Source organism: Equus caballus, chromosome 20 (assembly GCF_041296265.1).
Source record: "Equus caballus isolate H_3958 breed thoroughbred chromosome 20, TB-T2T, whole genome shotgun sequence".
Taxonomy (NCBI): domain Eukaryota; kingdom Metazoa; phylum Chordata; class Mammalia; order Perissodactyla; family Equidae; genus Equus; species Equus caballus.
Genome location: NC_091703.1, coordinates 41,213,357 through 41,235,477, shown reverse-complemented (window position 1 = coordinate 41,235,477; position 22,121 = coordinate 41,213,357). Strand labels below are relative to the sequence as shown.

At 40.2% G+C, this 22,121-nt stretch overlaps 1 protein-coding gene across 3 annotated transcripts in view; it reads right to left on the bottom strand.

Moving 5' to 3' along the window:
* Positions 1 to 22,121, bottom strand: part of ZFAND3 (zinc finger AN1-type containing 3) — a 311,195-nt gene that overhangs the window by 25,359 nt on the left and 263,715 nt on the right. For all 3 annotated transcript variants that reach the window (XM_023624249.2, XM_070245524.1, XM_014734392.3), the window contains one exon: positions 5,557 to 5,724. In XM_023624249.2, the coding sequence (XP_023480017.1) occupies positions 5,557 to 5,724 (168 nt within the window). The remainder of the gene's footprint in view (positions 1 to 5,556; positions 5,725 to 22,121) is intronic.

The following is a 22,121-nucleotide window of genomic DNA, read 5'->3' as shown; positions in this document are numbered from 1 at the left end:
CAACCCCAACACTCCATCCAGCTGCACAGAGGTCACCTTCAGAACAGCAGCTTTGTCCAAGCATTCCCTCTTGCCCCACATCTAAATCCCACCCTTCCTTTAAAGCCCCAATTGTGGAAGCCTGTCCAGAGACCTCCAGTTGGAATTAATCTCTCCTTCCGCATATTCCTATAACATATGGCTTGTACCTTAGTTAAAACTCTTAGGTGGGTTGCACTGGATGCCAGTTATTTTATGCATGTGTCTGCCTTCCTTTCAGGCCCAGCAAACCCCTCCTTTGAATGTGTATTAAAATCACTTTGGGAATCCTTGGAAAGGTGGCTGATTCCAGGACTGGGCAAAGCTAAGTACAAGATGCAACCAGAACACATCTTGTTATGCCAGAGAGTAAGGAAATGCTTTGAGGAAAAAAAAAAAAAGATGGGGGGCACATCTAGGATATGAAAATCAGCTTGAAGCAATTTCCACTGGACAAATCTGGGACAATTTAATCACCAAAATAATTAAGTTCAGTAATGAATTATAAACCACTGAAAAATATAAGAGCCCATGAGTCCATACATATAATAGATAAATAAATGGAGGAGGAGGGTTCTCACTTACAGAAGAACACTGAGAGCCAAAGGGTAAATGTAGGAGGACTGGAATTAGAAAATCATCATTTCACAATCATCATAGTAAAGATTGATTTAGGCAAAAATCATCAATGAATGCTAAATCTAGGAGGTATTTTTGATGAGGAGTAGGATGTTTACATGGTCATAAAATATTATCTCACAGATTGCAAGGGCAAATATAGTAACTATACAGTGGAGAAATTGGATAATACCCTGACTGGGTGAGTAAATAAAAATTAACATCAACAATGAGAGGCTGATGGATATCTGTGCCTCCCAAATGCAAAACCCCGAGAAGGACAGACCACTTAGGTAGTATTCTAGCTGGGAATGTGTAATCTGAACCAAATCATGAAGAAACATCAGACAAACCCACAATGAAGAGTGTTCTATTAAAAAAAACACAAACAAAACTGTAGGGGTGGGGTTGGGGAGATGCGGTCTTAAAAAATGTCAGTATCATTAGAAAAAAAAAAAAAAGAAAGGCTGTGAAAACGTTCCAGGTTAAGAGAGTCTAAAGAGACACCACAACTAAATGCAATACTTGATCATGGACTGGATTCTGTACTGGAGAGGAAAAGAATCTTTTATAAAGGACATCATTGGATCAACTGACAAAACTGGAATACGGATGAGAGATTTGATAAAGTACTGTATCAGTATCAATTTACTTAAATTGATAATTGTGCTATGATTATAAAAATAATATCACTATTCTTTAGAAACATTCATTGAAGTTTATAGGAATATAGGGGCCATGATCTTTGTAACTTACTCTTAAATGGTCCTGGAAAAAACTTTTAATTTCCAAATAAAAAGTTAGGAACCATACCTGGGGACCTTTTCTGATTCACTTGCTTAGAGTGAGCCCCAGACATTCTATTTTTTAAAAGCTTCCCAGGATTGAGAACTGCCTAGTGCAGCAGTTCTCAAAGAATGGTCCTCAGACTAGTGCATCAACATCCTCCAAGCAGGAAGTTGTTCAATATGCACAGACCTACTGAATCAGAACCTCTGGGTGGTGGGCCTAGCAATCTTGTCTTAACATATCTTCCATGTGATTCTGTTGCCCGCTGACCTGGACTATGAGCTCCTATATTCTATATTTCTAGCTTCTATATTCCCCATAAAAGCTAGCAAAATGCTTTGTGCACAGTCGTATCTCAACAAATGCTTGCTGAATTTACTTTGACAGTGAAATGACAAAGCAAAAATGACCATTTTTCTTTAGGAACTTAGAGATGATAAACTACTCTAAAGGTCCCAGCTAAAGTATCATTCTGAGTTTCTAAAGTGAATTTAAAATTTATTTTGAAAGGAATGAAGGAAGTCAGATTACTCCGGAGGTTAGTAAAAAGCACTGTTGTCCCAAAAGGGAGCATATCAGCTTAGAGTTTGTTAAGTCAGTGTCAAGTGAAAATACGTGATAACTTATGCAAGCTCTTAGACTGGTATTTAAAAATTCATTCTGTGGTTCTGGGAAGCAATGCACAGTGATTAAAAAGCCATGCTGTGTGTATCATGTGAGATCTGCTTAGAGAACACACCATTCATGTGGCTGTGATGTGGCTCAGATTTAATGAGGATGGCCAGATTTCAGAAGAACATCCTCTAGGTGGCATTTGGAGAGACATGACTCCTGTAATGAGAACGAGCTGATCAATTTGCCTACTGAGTAGAAAACGAAACAAATAAAATCCATTTTTATGCAACTGTTTTCTATCTTGAGAAGTTAAACTGTTGAAGATACTCTAGGATGCAGGATATTATCCCAGACTCACCACATGCCTCTTCTAATTGGCACCCTGAAAGATTTCACAGGAACAGGGTGTTACTTAGGTATTGTTGATTTAAAGGTTATCTAGTCACAGCCAGGCAGAGGGGAATTCAACTTCAAAATTCACCTCCTTATTGAAAGCCCATGGAGTGTCTTGGCAATTAACAATTCCTATCACCTCTAGCTGTTCCCTATGAGAAGACTCAGAACTCGCCTTACAAATTGCTCTTTTGAAGATCAAAGGGAAGCTGAATGTGTCTGTGTGTGCTCTCGATGAGACTGTAATTTAATGGAATTTTTAGAGAAGGCTTGCTGGTAGTGTTTGGATGACAGCCCTGGGGCGGAGGATTCAGGGGAGCTCGGCCACTCTTCCCTTTGGAACGTCTTCCCTGTCTTTAATTGGCACCTCATTAGAAATTAATGAAAATGACATCCTCTGTTCTTCCTGCTCCAGGCATCGAATGCTACAAAAAGGCCCATCACAATTCATAACACATTCAATTTATATAGCAATGGCTCTTAAGCATTATTTATGAGATGTGAATTTCTTGTCAGCAGTTAATAACCTGTACAGAGTGGAAGGGGAATGGAAAAAAAGATGGTGAATATATATATTAAAAAAAGATTTTCTGCAGTGGAGAAGTGTTATGTTTGAGTTCAAACTACCTTCCTGAGTCTTCACTTTCAGTAGTAAATTACTGTTTCCCCCCACTCTAAAACCTTTCAGGGCAGTTAAACGTCTCTCCACACTCCATGCATCCTGAAGGAAATAACTACACAGCTCACCCTTTCCTAGGGAGATCCAAGCAGACAGGCAGGAGGAACACAAGAGCTATTTGTCAAAGACATTCCCAGAGGTGTGTGTTCCCATTGCTGTCCTTCATCTTTTAAAATGTGGCAGCAGACTCAGTCATTTTTCTGGGCACGTAAGTGCAATGCTCTCAGTGGTCCAAACTGAACTCCCAGCTTTCTCTAGGAAGGCTCCCTCTGGAGGGACTGCAGAAAGCTCAGGGCTTTCTTCCCCAAAAGAAAAATCAAATCTCTCTATAAGCAGGCCCTCAGAACTGGGCACAGGCCAAGGGACTACGTGTTAGATCATTTAAAAAGAATGCATGTCTGTGGCAAATCCAAAAGGCACTTAGAAATCCAGCCTCTTGCCCAGGGGGTGAAGAGCACGGCAGAGTAATCTGCACTCATCAGAGATAGTCAAGCAAGCTGGCTTCACTCAGGAGCACGTGAAGCCATCTATCACTTATTTCTAAATTTCTTCAGCTGGGTGCTTAAGACCTTAGGAAATGAGAGTTTGCATCCAAGCTGAAGGGTGAACTGTGAGAGGTTACAACACCTCTGGATCTCTCAGCTAAAGTGTGAATTCTCACTGCTTGCCTGACATGCAGAGGAGGTATTAGTCACCGCCAGAGGCAAGACAGCACACTTGATGGACCAATTGCTTGATCTGCTAGTGCAAATCCTGTGTAATACCCAGGATTCAGTTACTTTCAAGAAGGAAACAAGAACATAAGGTACAGGGAAATCCCATGATTCTAATTTAGGAACAACCCAAGGCCTGTGTTATAAAAGCAACAGGCAAAATGGTCAGGCAGCCTTCACAACACTGGTAATAGACTGAACTACTGAAATCCCCCAATAGTTCACGTGAAGACCAAAGCAAGAATTTGCAGACTACAAAAGATTAGACGAACTCTTCAATACGGGCAAAGTTGGTTAGCCATTAGGCCCCAGAGTTTCCTTGGCTAACCACAGTATTCCTTCCCTTCCTCACCCAGAATTTGAAATTACCTGGCAGGGTTGATAAAGACGCAGCCTAAGAATAAGGTTCTAGGCTCACCTGGCCATGCCACATGCATGAACACAACCAAAGTTTGAGAACTCTGCTGACAGCCTCTCCTCCCACCTCTCTTGTTTACACTTTCACACAAACATTTAATAGAATAAGTAAATGCCAAGCTGAAAAATAAAAACTTGTCCAGTGACACCTGAACTCCCCATGCTGTTCCTCATTTCTGAAGCTGAATATAAGCTTCTGGTCTTATTAAGTACCACACACCGGAGTATGCAACAAACAGATTCCTAGTCATGACAGGAACAGCAGGAGTTCCAACTTAGCTTCCATGAGAAGCTGGTATTCCCTCCTTTTGTCTCATTTCCGACAGGGCAGATAACTGAGGGACAAGAACAGCAACGGCTGTCTCTTCAGAAGACGAAGGACTCTGAGTAACTATAACTTTCTCACTGCTGAGAGAATCATCTAATCCTGACTGCCAGCATCAGTACTTGAGGCTATCTATGGCTGTCCCAGAAGTGAAAGGAGGCTTCCAAAACTTACTCCTAAGGACAAAGGATATAGGATTCTCAGAGGCTAGAGCCAGGCCTCAAAGTCTGCCTGATGATACCTCTGGTCCCACAGAACACTTTCACAATACTACATAAAAACAGGGACAGGAAAACTTAAGTTAGCCCAAAGAACGCAGCTACATAATTTTGCTTCTTTGTGACATGACAGATGTGGTCAAAGGAAGGACTGGTCCCAGTTTTGTTCCACTGTGAGTAGGCATAAAGTTCTAAAAAATACATCCCTGCGCAGCAGTTCTAAGAGTTGGTATTACACTCGGTAACACAGAACGAAAGGTTACTTTAAAGCTATTTCAAGGGGTTAACTGATGAGTTACGGTTCAAAGAAAATAATTTTCTAACTAAACTTTAAAAGGGATGGGGGGGAGAAATCTTCCATTGATTATACATAGTAAGACGCTCATTCAAAATTAATTTAATGTCTGAATTATATGGTACATATCCCAGAATTATGCTGGTTTGGTTAATTTCTAAGTAAGTCATCAAGGAGACTTGATGTGCAAGAAGCACAACATGCAGTGGGGAGAGGAGAAGGTGAAAGCAGTAAGCAGTGACAATGCAACTCTAAACAAACACGTGTAAGAGTAGTTGGGGATGTTTTTGCCTTTCTTGTACGTGTGAGAGGAAATCAAGGGTGTTTGGAAGTAAGAAGCCTCTACTCCTGATTTCTCAAGCTCCAAACCTATAGCTTGCAGACAGGTCCTAAGGACTTCAGTCTCTTCGGAATAATTTCCAAAGCTATGCCAGACTGTCAACAGACTCCATCACGCCACTCAGGGAGATGCTTACCACAGCGGCACGATCCCAATTCCTGCTGCACCAGCTCCAGTTTGGTTTGGCACTGGAAGCACCGGCGTCGACTCTTCTGTTTAGATCGGCTCGTTTCCTCGGATCGTTCAGTATTCTCCAGTAGTCGTGGCCGTTTCACTGGCGAAGCCTCATTCTCAGACTGTGAATCTGACCAAAATAACACATTTGAGGGTCAGGATTAGTACTCAGCCTGGCAAGCACAACTGATTAATGTAGTGCCAGGCATTCTTCTGACCAGGCTACTGCTCTTTTCCAGGAACCGGACCTGTATAAGCAAGAGCCAGTTCTGACTGCCCTGGTTTATACTGTACCAAGCCTTCAGGGTTGACTTCTAACAAGCTAGGCCTGAACTAGGAGAGGAGGGTAGGGGTGGCTCAACAAAAATCAGTTCTATGTCGTTGTTTTCAAAAACAGCTGTCTCTATGAGGAGACCATTCGAGCTAGAAATGGGATCCTCTCTTGGTACCCCTTCTTTTGGCGCTGGCTGTTCACTGCCTGTATTGGTTATCTACCTCTTCTTGGATATTTGCTTGTCTTCAAGTAGACTGTAATTCTTTAGAGAAAGGACTATGTTTAATATTTCTTTATATCGCCAGGCTTAGCACAATCCCATACTTAAAGCCAGTGTTTGATGGGTGATCCATAATCTTTTCTAGTAAAAATGATCATGTTTCTACTCATATACATACAAGAATCAGCTTCTAATATTGAAAATTATTCCAAATTTATTCAGAGTGAAGGGAGCATGCCTGCTTGTTCATAAGCAAGCTGTCCCCATGGCCTCCACTGTGGGGCGATAGAGGCAGCATTTGGAGCCACAACTCAAGGGTTGGTGCCAAACTGGCAGGTGGAGGGAGGTGTAGCATGTGATAACTTGTGTTTTGTATAACCTTAAAAAAGTAACTAAAATGCAATAAAGTTCATGCAATAGGCAGGCTGTAAATAATTCTTGCCTTCAAAAGAAAGGCAGTACTTGGGGGCTCTGTACTCCTGGAACTGCCACCACTGCATACTGAGGATGTACCTTTTGCCGAGGTTCCAAAGCAGTTTGTTCTAAACCACCTCTGGAAGGGAGTCACCTAAAGCATCTTCTTCAAAACAGATCCGGATCCCACCACCTTTCACCCCTCTACTACCACCACTCTGACCTAAGCCATCACCATCTCATCCAGCCTACTATAATAGTCTTTTAACTGGTCTCCCTATTTACCCCCTAACCCCCTACAGTCTTTTCTCCATACAGCAGCCAAGTGATCCTGTTAAAAATCAAGTTAGAATCACTTTACTGCCCTGCTCAAAACCCTTTAATAGGTCCCCTTCTCAGAGTAAAAGTTCAGATACTTATTATGACCCTCAAAAGGCCCTGTATGATTTGCCCTCCTCTCATCTCTCTCACCTCATCTCCTGCTGCTCTCGCTCTTTGCTCCACCCACACCAGCCCCCTTATTGTCTCCTACCTCAGGGCCTTTGCACCTTCTGTTTCCTTTGTCTGGAACACTTTTCACCCAGATCTACATGGGATCTCACCTCTTTTAAGTCTCTGAAGTCACATTTTCAATGAAGTCTTCTTCCCTGATCACTCTATCTACTCTTCTTCCACGCCTCCCCCCGCCCCCGCACTTCCCCTCCTCCCTTTTCCTGCTTTTTATTCCTCCATAGCACTTATCTTTTAACCTCACCTGCCAGGAGAATGTAAACTCCAAGAGCACAGGAAGTTTCACCTGCTTTGTTCATTCATGTGCCCCCAGATAACTCAAGTAAATATTTCTTGAATGAATGAAATCTTCTCCCAGGCAGCCCTGATTTTCTATTTAAAGTGACTCTAGTGAGAAGCAGCAGACTACTGGATGTGTTTCAGTGAAGGCCGTCTGTATCCCGTTCCCCAGCCTTCCTCTGTGTAAAGGAGGTGCTGCACTTCACCCGAGGGCACTCACTGGCAGCGAAACGACAATGCTAACTGTTTGCTCACAGCCCCCAGTCTCTGCATTGTGCACTGACTTACAGAAGGCACGCACCTTCTTAGCAATCACAAACTTCATTTTTCATCTCATTTAGTTCTTCCAGTCCAAGATGACATTCTCCCCCAATATGAACAACTAAACAAGGCCTTTGATGGAAACAACTAAAGCAAGTTCAGCCTATTTCCCAGCTCTGCTGAGAGAAGCTGTCCAAACCCAGTCAGTGTGATGACTGAGGCAGCCACAGACGTGCCAGGCCCTCTTCCCCCTTCCCCTACAAGAGCAACAAGCAACAATCTAAATGTAAATCATTACAAAGCAGCCAGCTGAAAGGAATTCACCTTGTCTGAGCCACATCGCTCTCTGGAGGTCCTTTTTCACAAACCAGCAATGACACTGTTTGTATTAATAACTCTATTTAGACATTTTTTTTTTGGTAACAAGAAGAGAAAATTCTAGAGTAAAAGCCATAACAAAAAAATGGTGTTTGTTCCAAGACAAGGTCTTAAATTGGAGCACCCTTATAAGAAATTATCCACCAATCCCAGGGGTGGCATTGGGGAGGAGAAAGAGAAGGGTCCACACAAGAAGGGGAGGCAGTTGAAGCCTTTGCATTATTAATATTGGTAAATTAATAATTAACAATATTGTTAATATTGCAAATCCAAAGCGCCTTGACGTGATGCCAGCACACCTCTAATGTAAAAGAGGACCATTCAGACCCTAAGCCTCTTTCATTCACACCACCACGTGATAGGACCGAGCATGTCTCTGGAAACGCAGAGTTCACATTCAAAGCTGTTTTCCACGTGAGTCTGTTTCAAACTGTCAAACGTGCTGTGTACCTGTATAGTACCCATCTCCATTTCTAAAGCAAACCTTTGCTACAAGGAGAAGACAATTTTTCTTTCAGTGTAGCAATGTTATCCATAGCTAATTATTTTCAAATAAGAAAGGGAATGATAATGTGAAGAAAATATTTTTTAATGTACGATTCCTAAAATTGGGAAATTAGAATTCATATTTATATTACCATAATCATCATTAGTCATCACCAAACAACCCACTTGATGAGACCCCTCAAAATCAGGAGGCCTGTCCAGGCCTGATCTCTTTTCTTCTACCTTCCCACCTGTCTGACCAATGACCATTCAATATCAATACTAAGGAACAAGTCTACATGGTGTCATGCTGAAATTTTCCTTTATCCATTCCACATTATATTTAAAGACTACTGAGTTGTTTGTTCTGGTAGGCAGGAGACACAGGATGTTCCTGAAATAATGGGTCCTAAGGGAGGTTTCTGATGCTGCCAACAGCTTCTGGCTGCACTGCACTGGCCATCCTAAAAGAACACCACTCAGCCCTAGTCAGTCCTTTGAGAGTCAATGTCTCGGCATCTGTATAAGTCTAAGACCAAAGGCATCCATCCATGTATAGAAAGTCTGAGTCATGAGAAGTAGTCCTCAATGATTCTAAACCAAGACAGATGAAATGTTTACCAGAATGTGTTATTTTTTAGAATCAAGGAACTATTCCCAGACATTAAGAGATCCTTAACTTTCACGCTCTGGAATATGCCCACTTAACCTTCACTCAGTTGATAATCTATTAAAGGAACCCTTGTGCCCTCTAGTGCTCCCTACCGCAAAGAGAGAGGGGAATTAAGCTCCTTAAACCATTTACCAGACTTCACATGCTGCCATCCAGGAAGGTGACTGTGTTATATATAACTTCTTGGTGAAGCAAACCATTCTTTGGCATTTTCTCACAAGTCAACTGTGTTTTAATTAGGAGCTAATGAAATAAGTAGCAGTCTACAGGATCATCATCATGTCTGCATAAGAAATTTACATCTCCTCTGCTAATTACTTAATGAAACTTTGTGCCATGGGATGAGTTGCCTAAATAAGAGAAACAGATGTCCAGGGCAGGGATTCTAATAACATAATAATGAACTAAATAATTCAACTATTCAATACAAATTTTATGTCAATTAAAAGAGGACTACTAGAAAGAAAAGACCCAAACATGGCCAACACTAAAGGAACCCTCATCTACTGCCCATATTTGAATAAACGAAACTTTGATCATTTACTTTTTGCTCAAAAGCGTCATTCCTGTTACCCTGAAGCATTATTAATTTCCTCATCAATGATGGAAAGCACCTAACAGTCTACTTGCATAATCTGAGCTTAGGCAGTAAGGGTTAAACGTGGAGAGAAAGGTGAACAGAAATAACTCTTATATGCAGTTTTAACTGTCAGAAGAAACGAGTCCTTGCAAGGAGCATGCTCATTAGCAGCAGGAGGAGCTGTAGTGCCAAGCTAGAAATTGTTTCCTCCCCAGGAGTTAAGAGTGACTTCTAATTAAGGTCCTTCATAAAGGGCCAACAAAGCATCTTTTTTCCAGCATGCTTTTTCTTGAAGCATAATCTTGTCTGCATATACCCATGCAAGAGCCACCACACTCCTATGGCAGGTTCACAGTTCCTGGTACTCACCAGACCCCCTCCCTCTGCCTATGTTTAATAGTGTGAGAAAGATCTCCTAGTCAAAGGAAAGTCCGATCAAGAATCATAATGTGATTAAATGAGAAAGGAAAATCTTAAGAAAAACTATTTTACCTATCAGTTTCCTAGGTTTGAAGGTAATCACTGCTTAATTTGTGACAGAGAAACAAGTACAGTGATTTTAAAAACACCTAAACTTCTGAAGAGAGAAATTCTTCTAATTGTACTTTCCTAGCCAATCAAAGAAAGTAGTGGTAAGACTCTGAATTTAGGAACAGTTTAACCGGAAAGCTTGACTGCAGACAACAAACAGAGTTACTTCTTTTAAAATTCTTTTTTGTCTCTGACAGAAATTCACATCTGTTCCTTACTGTCACTGTTCTTGTCTTTATTACTCATGTTCTCTCCCGAAAATTTCCAAATAAATTGTGTCAGGCCTGTCAGAGTTGAATCTCAATCTCTCTTAATCTCCTGTCACGGTGCAGCTGGCAGCCCGCACACACCCGGGGCTGCTAACCCTAACTGTGGCCTTCTGACGTCTCAGGCAGGCTCCTAGCCCTCTGTACAGCCAACACTCACAATTTAGAATAGGAGAGTAGGAGAAGCAAAGTGGCAACAAAGAGAAGGAAGCCTTCTTCTATTCGCTTCACCCACACCTTTCTTCACTTCTAAGAAAGAAAGATGAATCTGTTTAATCTCAGGCTCTATGACAGCTTTTGAGGTACTCAATCAGTTTTTTTAGAACCTATCACAGTCTCTTGACAGATTGACATTTATGATCCCAACAGCCTCTGCAAACATCAGTAAGAGCAATAATTAATGAACCCTCACACATCACTGCTGTCTCTCCTTCAACCGTTTAAAAGGAGCTTAAGCTGCTAAAACCTCTGGCCATGAAAAACACCACACTCTCACTGGAAAAACTGATAAAAGAGAGTTAAAAAAAAAAAAATCTGTTTTATAGGTACTTCCTCTCTGTGTTTCTCCGCATACTTTGCTTTTAGGAATTAGATTCATCCTCTCCTGACATTTTACTCTGTGTGCCATGAAAGACTTCAGGAGAGAAAACTCCCCCGTTATCCATGAAAAATTTTTTTTCCACTTTGTTCTACTGTATTTACCCCTCGTTTCTTTTCTTCCTAATGGCCCTACAACAGTTTTGGAATAACGCACCTGTTAAAAAGCTATTACGTGGACAGAAAAAGAAGTTCAAGTCTTTGGAAGAGGCTGATGATTAAAACTTTGTGGAGAATGCCTTCATTTTTATTTGATATATGATATGGAGATGAATCTAGCTTGAAATACACCTAGGAATGCCATGTCTTAGATCGTAACACCATTTTAAAGGTCAGTTGTTCTCAGACTGCCAGGCAGTACTATTCTTAAACATTAATCTCTCTTTTCTCCTTCCACCTCCACACCTATCCCCCCCAGGTTATTTTCTTTGTCTCTCTCCTTTGCTATTAAGATATTTGAGGGTGGTCTCCTTCTCTACCACAACCTCAAAGACTTAAAGCAGACCTCTGACTCTTGCTCCCTGCTAGGAACACAAGACTGGGAGAACTGGGGTGGCCAATCAGTAAAGCCAACTACCCTATCCTGGGAGTGCCCCTGATCTTTTGGGGTCTCTGTCCTCCTCAGTATTCTCAAAAGACATAAGGCATCAGAAGCCTTCTTGGGGGTAACTGCATCATCTAACCATCTGATTTTGGTCCTCATGAGAGCAATGCAGAAGCTGCTTCTGTAGGGACTTTTCTGGATGGAAGACAGCTTAAAGAGCAGCAGAACACAGGGAAGTCACTGAGTCATGATTTGTACCCTTCAGGAGATGAGTACCCACGCGTCCCAAAGGCATGTTGTAAAGACGGGGATCAGATTTCTTACTTCCGCAGAGCCAACCTTCCCCTTTGATTCCTGCTGGACAGGAAGCTGGAAGCTGATTTTGGTCACACACCTTGACACCAGAAAAAAGCAACTAAGAATTCATCAAAGGATCAAGTAGGAAAAGCTAATGGGCTGTGGAAAGAACAGTTCTCCATTAAATTAAAAAATCTTAAATAAAATCACGGCACCAGAGTCCAACAGTTCTAGAGGAAGGTGTTTCCCTCAAATTTTCTTTCTTTCTAATCTGTCTGCCTTTTTTCTTTTTCCTGCCTACTGTACTGGCTAGGCTCTCTAGTATGATGCTGAATGGGAGCATTGGGAGAGAACATCTTTGCCTTGTTCCCAACCTCAGAAGGTAAATATTCGGCCTTCACCCAACTTTTTATTTTGAAAAATTTCAAATGTATAGAAAAGTTCAAAGAATAGTACAATAAATATCTGTGCACTCCATTCAGATTCACCACTTGTAAATGATCTGTCACATTGCTTTCTCTCTCTTCCATATTTATACTTTCTCCCCACACACCATATGAAAATAAGTTGCAATCATCAAAATACTTCATACATACACATCTAACAAAAAGAGCATTTCCTTATATAACCAAAATAGCACACCTAAGCAAAGTAAGAATAATGCCTAATGTCACCTAATATTCAGTCCATACCCAAATTATCTCCATTGTTTTCAAAGGCATGTCCAATCAAGTTTCATGTGTTACATTTGGATCTTATGTCTAAGTCTCTTTTAATCTTGAACAGTTCAGTCTTGGCTAGTTTTCCTGTGGAATGTACCACATCCTGGATTCTATCTATTTTTAATGGCATCGTTTAACTTGTAAGGAAGTAGATTTTTGTACATCTCCTCTATTCCACATTCAGGACCAGAAATTAAAACTTCCAGCAAGCACCTGACAAGTCCACATGGTCGGTGGGTTGGCACAAGTAAGGGCAGGTGAAGAAGGGCAAGTACTGTGTAATCAGCCCAGTTGCTACTGCATCTTGGCAGTGGGAGGAGGAATGCTCTTCCTCTAACTGCCTCCACTGCACCCCTGCCACATACTGGACATCAGGACATAGTTCATCTGTGCCTTGGCAAGGAAGGGGTGCTTAGGCGAACATTAGGAGATAAGCTAATTACTAGTGTTTTAGCATGATTTCTTAAAGTCTGACGGCACTCCTTATGACTGAAGTTGGTCCCAGAGGTCACAAGTCATTCCTCCAATTATCTCCTTTCCAATAGCTTCCTGGCTTTTTTTTTTTTTTTTAGATTTTTTTAAAATTTTTTTCCTTTTTCTCCCCAAAGCCCCCCAGTACATAGTTGTATATTCTTTGTTGTGGGTCCTTCTAGTTGTGGCATGTGGGACGCTGCCTCAGCGTGGCTTGATGAGCAGTGCCATGTCCGCGCCCAGGATTCGAACCAACGAAACACTGGGCCGCCTGCAGCGGAGCGCGCGAACTTAACCACTCGGCCACGGGGCCAGCCCCAGCTTACTGGCTTTTTTTCTGTCTTTCTCTCCTGTCTTACTCTACGTTGTTGCTAGTTACTGCTATAAGACATCTCTTCATTGCTGAATCACTTAACTCACTAAAATTCTTCTGGTTTTTAAACCTAAGGAAAAATTTCACCAGAATAAAAAACATAAAGCAAAAACTCAGGTTCATTTGCAAAAATAATCACAATCTCATTAAGTACAATGATATTCTCAATTTGTTTGATCTAATTTATTTAGGCCTCTAGATTAATGATCACTGTATGCAGTGCCAGGCACTGGGCTTTTAACTGGCAAATCAGAACTGTGTATGGCACTGATCTCTCCCTTCAAAGAGGCCACAATACAGAAGGGAAGACATATATACAAATAAACCTACAGCATAATAAGTGGTATATTAATATATGATCAGAATGCTATGAACACAAAACATAAAAGCGATAAATTCTTTGGAGAGTTTGACTAAGACATAGAAGAGGGAAAGGTCAGAAAAGATACTTCTTCAGCTTAAGAACTGAATTGTATATATGTAGACAGGTGATTTTTAGTTCACGTTTGTCATCCCCACATTCTTTTCTGTGAGGCCTGCTTTTCAGAATACCATTTGTATATAAGTTGTTGCTCATCTACCTTCTACCTTCTTCTCTTTACCAAAAATCATCTAATAGACTAATACACCATTTCATAGTCTGGGGAGCAAAGGCACTTGGAGAACACAAGTTTGATGGGGATTTAGGGAAATAAAGCTATTGTTTATTTTTCCCTTCTCTTTGACCTCAACTGGTTCATTTGGGGGGGAGGGGTCATGAACATCTCCCTAAAATGTCAATGACCAGCTCCCAGTTTTCCTTCTATCATGTTTACTAACCTTAATATTTCTCACTCTGTCTGCTCAGACACATACATGGCTTTAACTGCCAATTTTTCTCTATTAGGAATCTTCCAAGCCCATTTTCTTTTTATTATTTAACGATGTATTTAGAGATAATTGTAGGTCCACAAGTAGCTATAAGAAATAATATAGAAAAACCCCATGTACCCTTCACCCAGTTTTTTCCAACAGTGACATCTTGCAAAACTCTAGTACAATATCACAACCAGGATTTTGGTATTGATACAGTCGAGCCATAGAACATGTCCATCACCACAAGGATGCCTCATGTGGCCCTTTTTACAGCCATGCCTACTTTCCTCTCTCCCCCCTTGCTCCCTGGCAACTCCTGCCAAACACTGACCTGTCCTCCATTTCTATAATTTTGTCAATTCATATCTATGGGCATACATACGTGGACATATAAATGGAATTATACAATATGTAACCTTTTGTCCAAGCTCATTTTTAAGGCCACTCATCACAGTAGGTAGGTATGACAAAAGAGATTACTTAAGCTTCAGTAATAATGGCAATAATAAGCACTAAAACAAAAGCACTTATTCTGTACCAGCACTTTCTAAATGCTTTTACATATATTAACTCATTTAGCTTTTATAACAAGGCTATGAGGTAGGTACTATTACTACCCACATTTTAAAGAATGAGGAAACTGAGACATGGGTTAAATGAACTGCCAAAGACCATACACAGCTAGTAAGTAGAAGAGTTGGAATTTGAACCCAGGTAGCCTAGCCTAGAGTCCTTGCTCTTAACCACGCTATCCTGTCTCCAATTGTTGTTACATTTCAAGACTCTACTTCTGCTCTTCCATGAAACTATCTTACCACGAAGATGACTTTCTGCTAGTTCATATGCACACAAAGACCCAGCTACCTCTGTGATGAGGACACGGGGTAGATCCTGGGCCAAGTATGGGCACAAAAACAAGTACCTCTCTCTGATCCATTTAGAATTTTCTTATCCAAATATCATGGTGCAATTTCTCTAAGATACATCTCTGTTGAATAACTCTACTTGTGCTCTGCTCATAGAATACAACTTATAAGACTTACTGCTCATACCATTTTCTTCCCATTCCTACTAACTCTCTGGATTTCTGTGGTTTGTAGTCACAGTATTTAATTTATGTAAAATCAGCTCTATTTTTTTTCTCATGTTATTTTTTAAAAAGTCTGCCCACAAACGTTTCTGTACTGATTATTTGTATGATGATACAAAAGAAAGTGTTTTTCCCCCAAAGCAAAAGAAAAGCCAGCTATTTTTATTTAAAAATTTATTTTTTTATTGGTCAGAAAAGGTAAAACATGCCTTCTCGCCTTTATATGGGCCCCACAGGCAGAAGTCAAAGCGTCCTCCTCTCAACCACCCTGACAGCTTCCTACAGCTCATACACCAAGTCTCTTTAAAAAAGCACAGATGAGGGCAGGTAGCCCATACACCCATGAACCACTCCTGGGTTCATCTAAAAAACTGTGGCCACCATCCCTGTTTGTTAAGTGCCATTCCTACTGCACTATTTACTTAAAAGCTATCACCAGGAGCTAAATTCTACAGAGGAGTGGCTGGTCAGCAGAACCTATCAGATGAGCAACATAGTAGTCATCCTTTGTAGCTGGTACTGACCTGGCACTGCTTTCTTTTTTTAGCTTCTCCATTAGCAAGACCTGTCCTGCCTACCCAACTAAACCATATTACTTTCCACCATAGATTTTTCAGTTACTCATTGTAACTAACAAATTACCCTCAATAGATAATCTTTCCTTTTTATAACCTGCTTGGGTATTTTAGAGTTCAACAGCATTACAATGCATTGATTTTTTAAAATATTACATTTATAGCATCAATAGAGTATAGAATAAGGTAGCACTATTAAGGTGAGACAAACAGAGAGAGAAGCAAGATTAAGAAACAAAAGAGAAAGATATACTTCCCAAAGGCCACATGCCCAAGTCCCCTAATTTCTGTTCCTTGACCACAACTCATGATCTATGACAAACTGCAAGAATTCTAAGACTCTTACAATGCTAACACTGGTCTTGAACTTCTGCTCTACTATCTTTTCCAGTATTTCCAGAAAACTAATATCAGCCACAATTTCTTTTCATTTATCCAAAGAAAGGGAAATTTGAGAGAATCCATGAAGTATCTATATATCCAGATTTATTTTCATATAACTGTGCATAAGACAGGCAATACTGTTTTCATTTAGTTTCCTAGAACATTCATTTAGAAGTTAAACTGCCTAAAAATACCGAATAAGTCTTCCACTTACTCTGTAGTTACATGAAGCCTAGAGGTTTTCAAATTATGCCTTAGAAAATTACAGAACTGTTTCGAGCAGCTGGGCAACACATGGACTACAGCCACTTCTTCCTACTGTTGACTTTTATTTGAAGAGGCCTGGAGGGAAGGAACAGACCAGAAAGTCTTCAAATAATGTTGCTCCTCCCATCTTGGTCTCCAAAGAATGAATGACTCACCCAGGGGTTAACCTGATGTAGCCTTGGGTTTCTTGCCCGCAAGACTGAAAACAAGTGTCCTTTATGGAAAAACATTGAGTATGGGGATAGGGTGGGGAAATGGACAAAGAAGAATGAGAGACTAATTCAATTTTTCTGATTTTTTTTGTTGAAAACATACATACAGACAAAAATTAAAATACTTTCATGCAAATAATTTTACCCCTATAAAGCTTAGCTAGCCTCCATGTGGGTGTTTTTAATTTTCCAATTGTTTTGTCTGTTTGACTTATAATACAAGCCTCTAGGGGCAGGGGCAGAATTAGCCATATTTAGTACTCAACTGGGCTCAACAACAAAATAATAACAATAACAAAAATAATAATGAATATCTCTCTAACAGGGGACAAGCTCCTAATGATGGTAATCTTGCAGTGAGAGACTGTCGTCCTGTGGGCTGTGCTCCAGGTTTAATGTAAGGGGAAAAAAACGTCTGAACATTTATATTTTGCTATTTAAAAAAACTCAGCATGAATGTATAACTAAGTAGATGCTAAAATTAAATAGCTGATTTGTTTTTAAACTATTTTTGTTTCTAATTTAGCATCAGCTTAATTCAGTTCCTCTCCCTACCTATCACTTAGTTTCTTCCACCCAAGATCTAGACTTTTGACTCATAACTCCAGGGTAAATCCTTGAGTTTAAAAATAAATACTTCTGTGCCTCATTTTAACTCTTTCTGATGTGAGGCTAAATGAACCTAAAGTTAGAACTTAACATATGATGACAGTGTCCAGAGAAAGCCTTGTCCCTCTTTATTTTTTTCTGAATGAGTACATTAGGCATTCATACTCAGGGTTTTATCAGTGTTGATGAAGGTACTACCAAGTATGTAGAGCACTGAAGAAAGACAACTTAGGAAAATGGCTTATGAGAGAAAGAGAAATAAACCCCTTTGTAAAACAAGCTGCTTGAAAATCAGAGGCAAGGGATTTTGCATAGAATTATTATGAAAATTGTCTTTAGTCCTAATATGAAACACAAGAGGAGCAAATACCTAACATTTTAACCTCAATTCAACTCTTCACTGAAAGAATTATTATTTATCAAGATGTCCATGCTATGAATAACCATACTAAAAAGTCAACTATAAATTATATCAACTTCCCAATTTTGAAAATTGTACTGTGGCCTATGTAAGATAATACCTTGATTTTAGAAATTACACATTGAAGTTTTTAGTATAGCAAAAGCAACTTACTGAAATGGTTAGAATATATAACACAAACACACATGCATGTGTGCACACACACATGGTGGGGGGCCAGGAGGGTGGGTAGAAAAAGCCAATATGGTAAAACGTTAATATTTGGGGAGTTAGGGGGGTGGGGCGGGCGGTACCTGAGAATTCTATGTAATCTTCTTGTAACTCTCCTGTAAGTCTGAGATTATGTTAAAAAACAAAACTGTATTCCAGAGTAACCATACTTGGAGATGATTGGTTAGAGTGCCTGCTGAATTCTTTCCAAGAAATGTTGACACTGCTTAGGTCTGATGGGAAAGCACATGACAAAACGGTTGTAGCAGGTAATCAACAGTAAGGTCAAAGCTCATGCTTCTCCAGGTTTGCAGTGAAGTCAACATCTATCTGTAAGTACACCTTAATGATTCGTCACAGACTTTTACACGTCTCCCTCTTAGTCTAAACTTTCTCCAATCCCAATAAGGACTCATTTTGAATTGTATCAATTACTGCACCTGCTGTTAAAGGAAGGATTATGACCAAGACCTCAGGATGTGCTCTAGAAATGAATTTATCAACAGGATGCCAAAGAAAAAGTGGATCTGAATCCTTGTCAGCTACAAGAACTATCAGTTAATGCCACACTGGAAAACAGACTACGCTGCAGCTAATGCCTTCCATTCAAATCGGTACGACACAAGTTCCCTCTCCCAGCCCAACTTTCTTTTTAAAAGCCATCCTGCATATTTGGACATATAATTCAAGCTGTAATGTAATAACATCTTTGAAGAAAAGTTGTTCAACTTTCTCTAGAAAAAAAGCAGCAGTATCCAGTACATTTTTTCAAGAAAACACTGGCCACATTCAAGGTAAAAATCTTAAAGACTGTCTGCTGTATTCTTTCTTTATTTCTTGCTAAAGTAACAGAAAAAATCAACATAATCTGAGTTAAATGCCCTATTTTCTTGCTTATGTATGTACACATTTTTAATAAGTTTTGAAATGGTGGATAGATGTGGGAAATGTATAGCATGTAACTAATTACCCTGTCCACTGAGCTAATAGAAATGTGGTTTATCTAAAATTCTGAGTTGTGGTTCTGCTATTTGGGAATGGCTTTCCGAAACTCGGTGGGTGGATACTGGTAATGAAACAGAGAATTCAGAACGGTGGGGAGCATAAGGCCAAATAAGCTTTTATCGTAGAACGTGTATATGCACTAAAAATAATTATACACATGTAGTGGGAGGCTGGTTAAGTGAGTCCACAGAGGCACTTGGCTATTCAGATAGCTAATCACAATATGAAGTCCCCCATGACAAAAACCCTTCCAAGGTTAAACTGTCTGATTTTTAATCATAAAGAAGTGAATTTATTGGCTAAAGTTCTCTCATGTTGTTGGTTTGGATGCAACAGTCAGTCTTTTTATCAAGATTTTAACCAAAAGAAAACTATCAACTCTCTGTGGCTCCTAAACTGTGATTTGCCCCAGAAAAAAGAAGAGTTCTCAATTATAAGGATAAAAGCTTAGAGAGGAGCTCAGGAAATAACAATATTTATTTTTTTCAAAGGCAAGCTTGTGAAATCTCTATAAGAATTACTTTCCACCAATACATACAGTAAAATTTTACTTTTAAAACAAGGCCTAGAAACAAAACAAATGGAACAAAAACAGTTTGATTTTTCTCAGTTCTGATGCCCAATTTTCTTAAGAAAGGATTTTCTGGGCTTCCTGTCATTCACAGTTCTCACCTGTTCAAACAAGGGCTGCTGACCGCTCTCCCCTCTTCCCTTGGCTTCACTGACCTCCACTTCCTTACCACGTCTGCACTCTCCAGTCTGTTAGGCCTCGGGTCCTCATTACCAGTTTCTGACTCCATCTCTTTTTCCAACCAGACTATCTGAGTTGTGTGAGTTCTTTCCCACTTTTATCTACATTCCCTCAAGTTTCTTTTCACTCTCCTTTCATTCAGATCATCACGTTCCTTCTGTCCACATCTGTATTATCTATTGAGCATTTATGAGGTACTATGTTAGGTGCTTTAAATGCATTATCTCCTTTCCCTCATAACAACTCTAAGGCTGGGTCTATTATTCTACAGAAGAGAAAATCGAGGCTCATACAGAGGTCTAACAATTCTTCCAGTTATGTGGTTGGTAAGGGGCACAGGAATGTGAACTCATGCAGTCTCTGCCTTTATGAAGAGCACACATTCTCAACCACCAAACTCTATAACTCCTTTTCTTCAGGATTAGGGGCTTTAACTTGAGTACATTCTCATCTCCTAGATTTCCTAAGAACCACAATATTCTATGGAGGCTATCCTTTCCTTTTGTCTTCCACCAATGATTAAATCAGAAAGCACAGTCCTGACTTTGAACTAAGATAACTTAATTCAAGAGGACTAAACACATTTTCCTCTGACCCCCTCCCCAGTCCCAACTGAAATAAAAGCACAAATACAGCATGGAGAATGACCCATTGTAATACAGATAATCGTGTGTGGTTTAATATAATCAACGAGAGATTTTAAACAAATTCCTAGATGCTAATAGAGAGGGGAATGGGTTGAGGCTAAACTTGGTGACTGAACAGGGTGGCAGCCAATGCACGCAAAGAAAGCCTTAAAAGAAGCAGAATGAGAAGCAGGGCAGAAAGCAGGGGGATCCACTGAAGTGTATTTGTAGAACAACGGTACCAGTTTATACCTCCAACCATTGGTGGCAATCTGGATAGCTCTTCTCTAAAGAAACTGAATGACCCGTCTGGGCAAAGCTGTTTCCATGGTTCCTCAGTGTGAAGTCCTCCTTCTCAATTTGAGAGCATCACAGGAGACTCTCAACTTCCTCACAAGAAGTTCTGTCAGTTAACCACTCCATCCAACACAGAGCCACCAGTAAAAATTCCCATTCAAGACCAAGACATGGTAGAAACTCTTTCCCACCCATCTAGGCCTCCTTTCTTAAAAGTCATCAGAAAACCAAGATTCACCAGGCAAATGAGGAGAATCAGAAACATGAAGTAAAAGACAGGTAAATAAAACTAGCCTCAAGGCAATCATAGATAATTCAGGAAACAGAAGGGCACAAGTAACCACTAATTAATATACTCAGAAGATATTACTAAATAATAATGATTATTATATTCATAAACAAGAACAGGATACTATGAAACAGAAACCTTCAGAGAACAAGAACGAACTCATTGAAACTATGTTGAAATACAATCAAAAGAATTGGAAGAAAAAGTCAACAGCAACACCCAGAACACAGAGGAGATGGAGACTACGAGAAGAGAGTTAAGAGAAACATCACCAATCTAGCAGATCCAGCTTCTATACTATGAGTCTCAAAAGAGAAGAGAACACTGGATTGGGGGAATATCAAAGACAGTCCACATCTGGAGGACATGAGTCTTCAGATCTTACAGGCCTAGCAAGTATCCAGCATCATGATTAGGGGGAAAAGGATGACCACTAGATGCTTCATTACAAATTTTAGAACACCAAGGATAAAAACATGATCTTAAGAGTTCTGGAGGTGGGGGCCGGCCCCGTGGCTGAGTGGTGAAGTTCGCATGCTCCACTTTGGCAGCCCAGAGTTCGGATCCTGGGCGTGGACATGGCACCGCTCATTAGGCCATGTTGAGGTGGCGTCCCACATGCCACAACTAGAAGGACCCACAACTAAAATATACAACTATGTACTGGGGGGATTGGGGGAGGAAAAAAAAAAAGAAGATTGGCAACAGTTGTTAGCTCAGGTGCCAATCTTTAAAACAAAAAAAATCCCAGATATATTAGTAATAAAAATGAAAAGCAGTGGCATCTAAATTCTCAGTAATAACATGGAATTCTAGAAGGAAAAGAAGCAATGATTTTCATCCAAGAATTCTATATTTTATTTTCCATCAAGCTGGGGGCAGAAAAGACATTTTCAGATATGCAAGAACCCCAACACTCTCAAGAACTTATTTGAGGTTGTGTTCTGAAAAACAAGGGAATAAAAGAGAGAGAGAACAGAAAGGGAAATTCTAGGATGACACAGTAGACTTAAAGAACATTTAGTTCAGATTGGAGCAGAAAGATGGTGGGCTCCAGGAG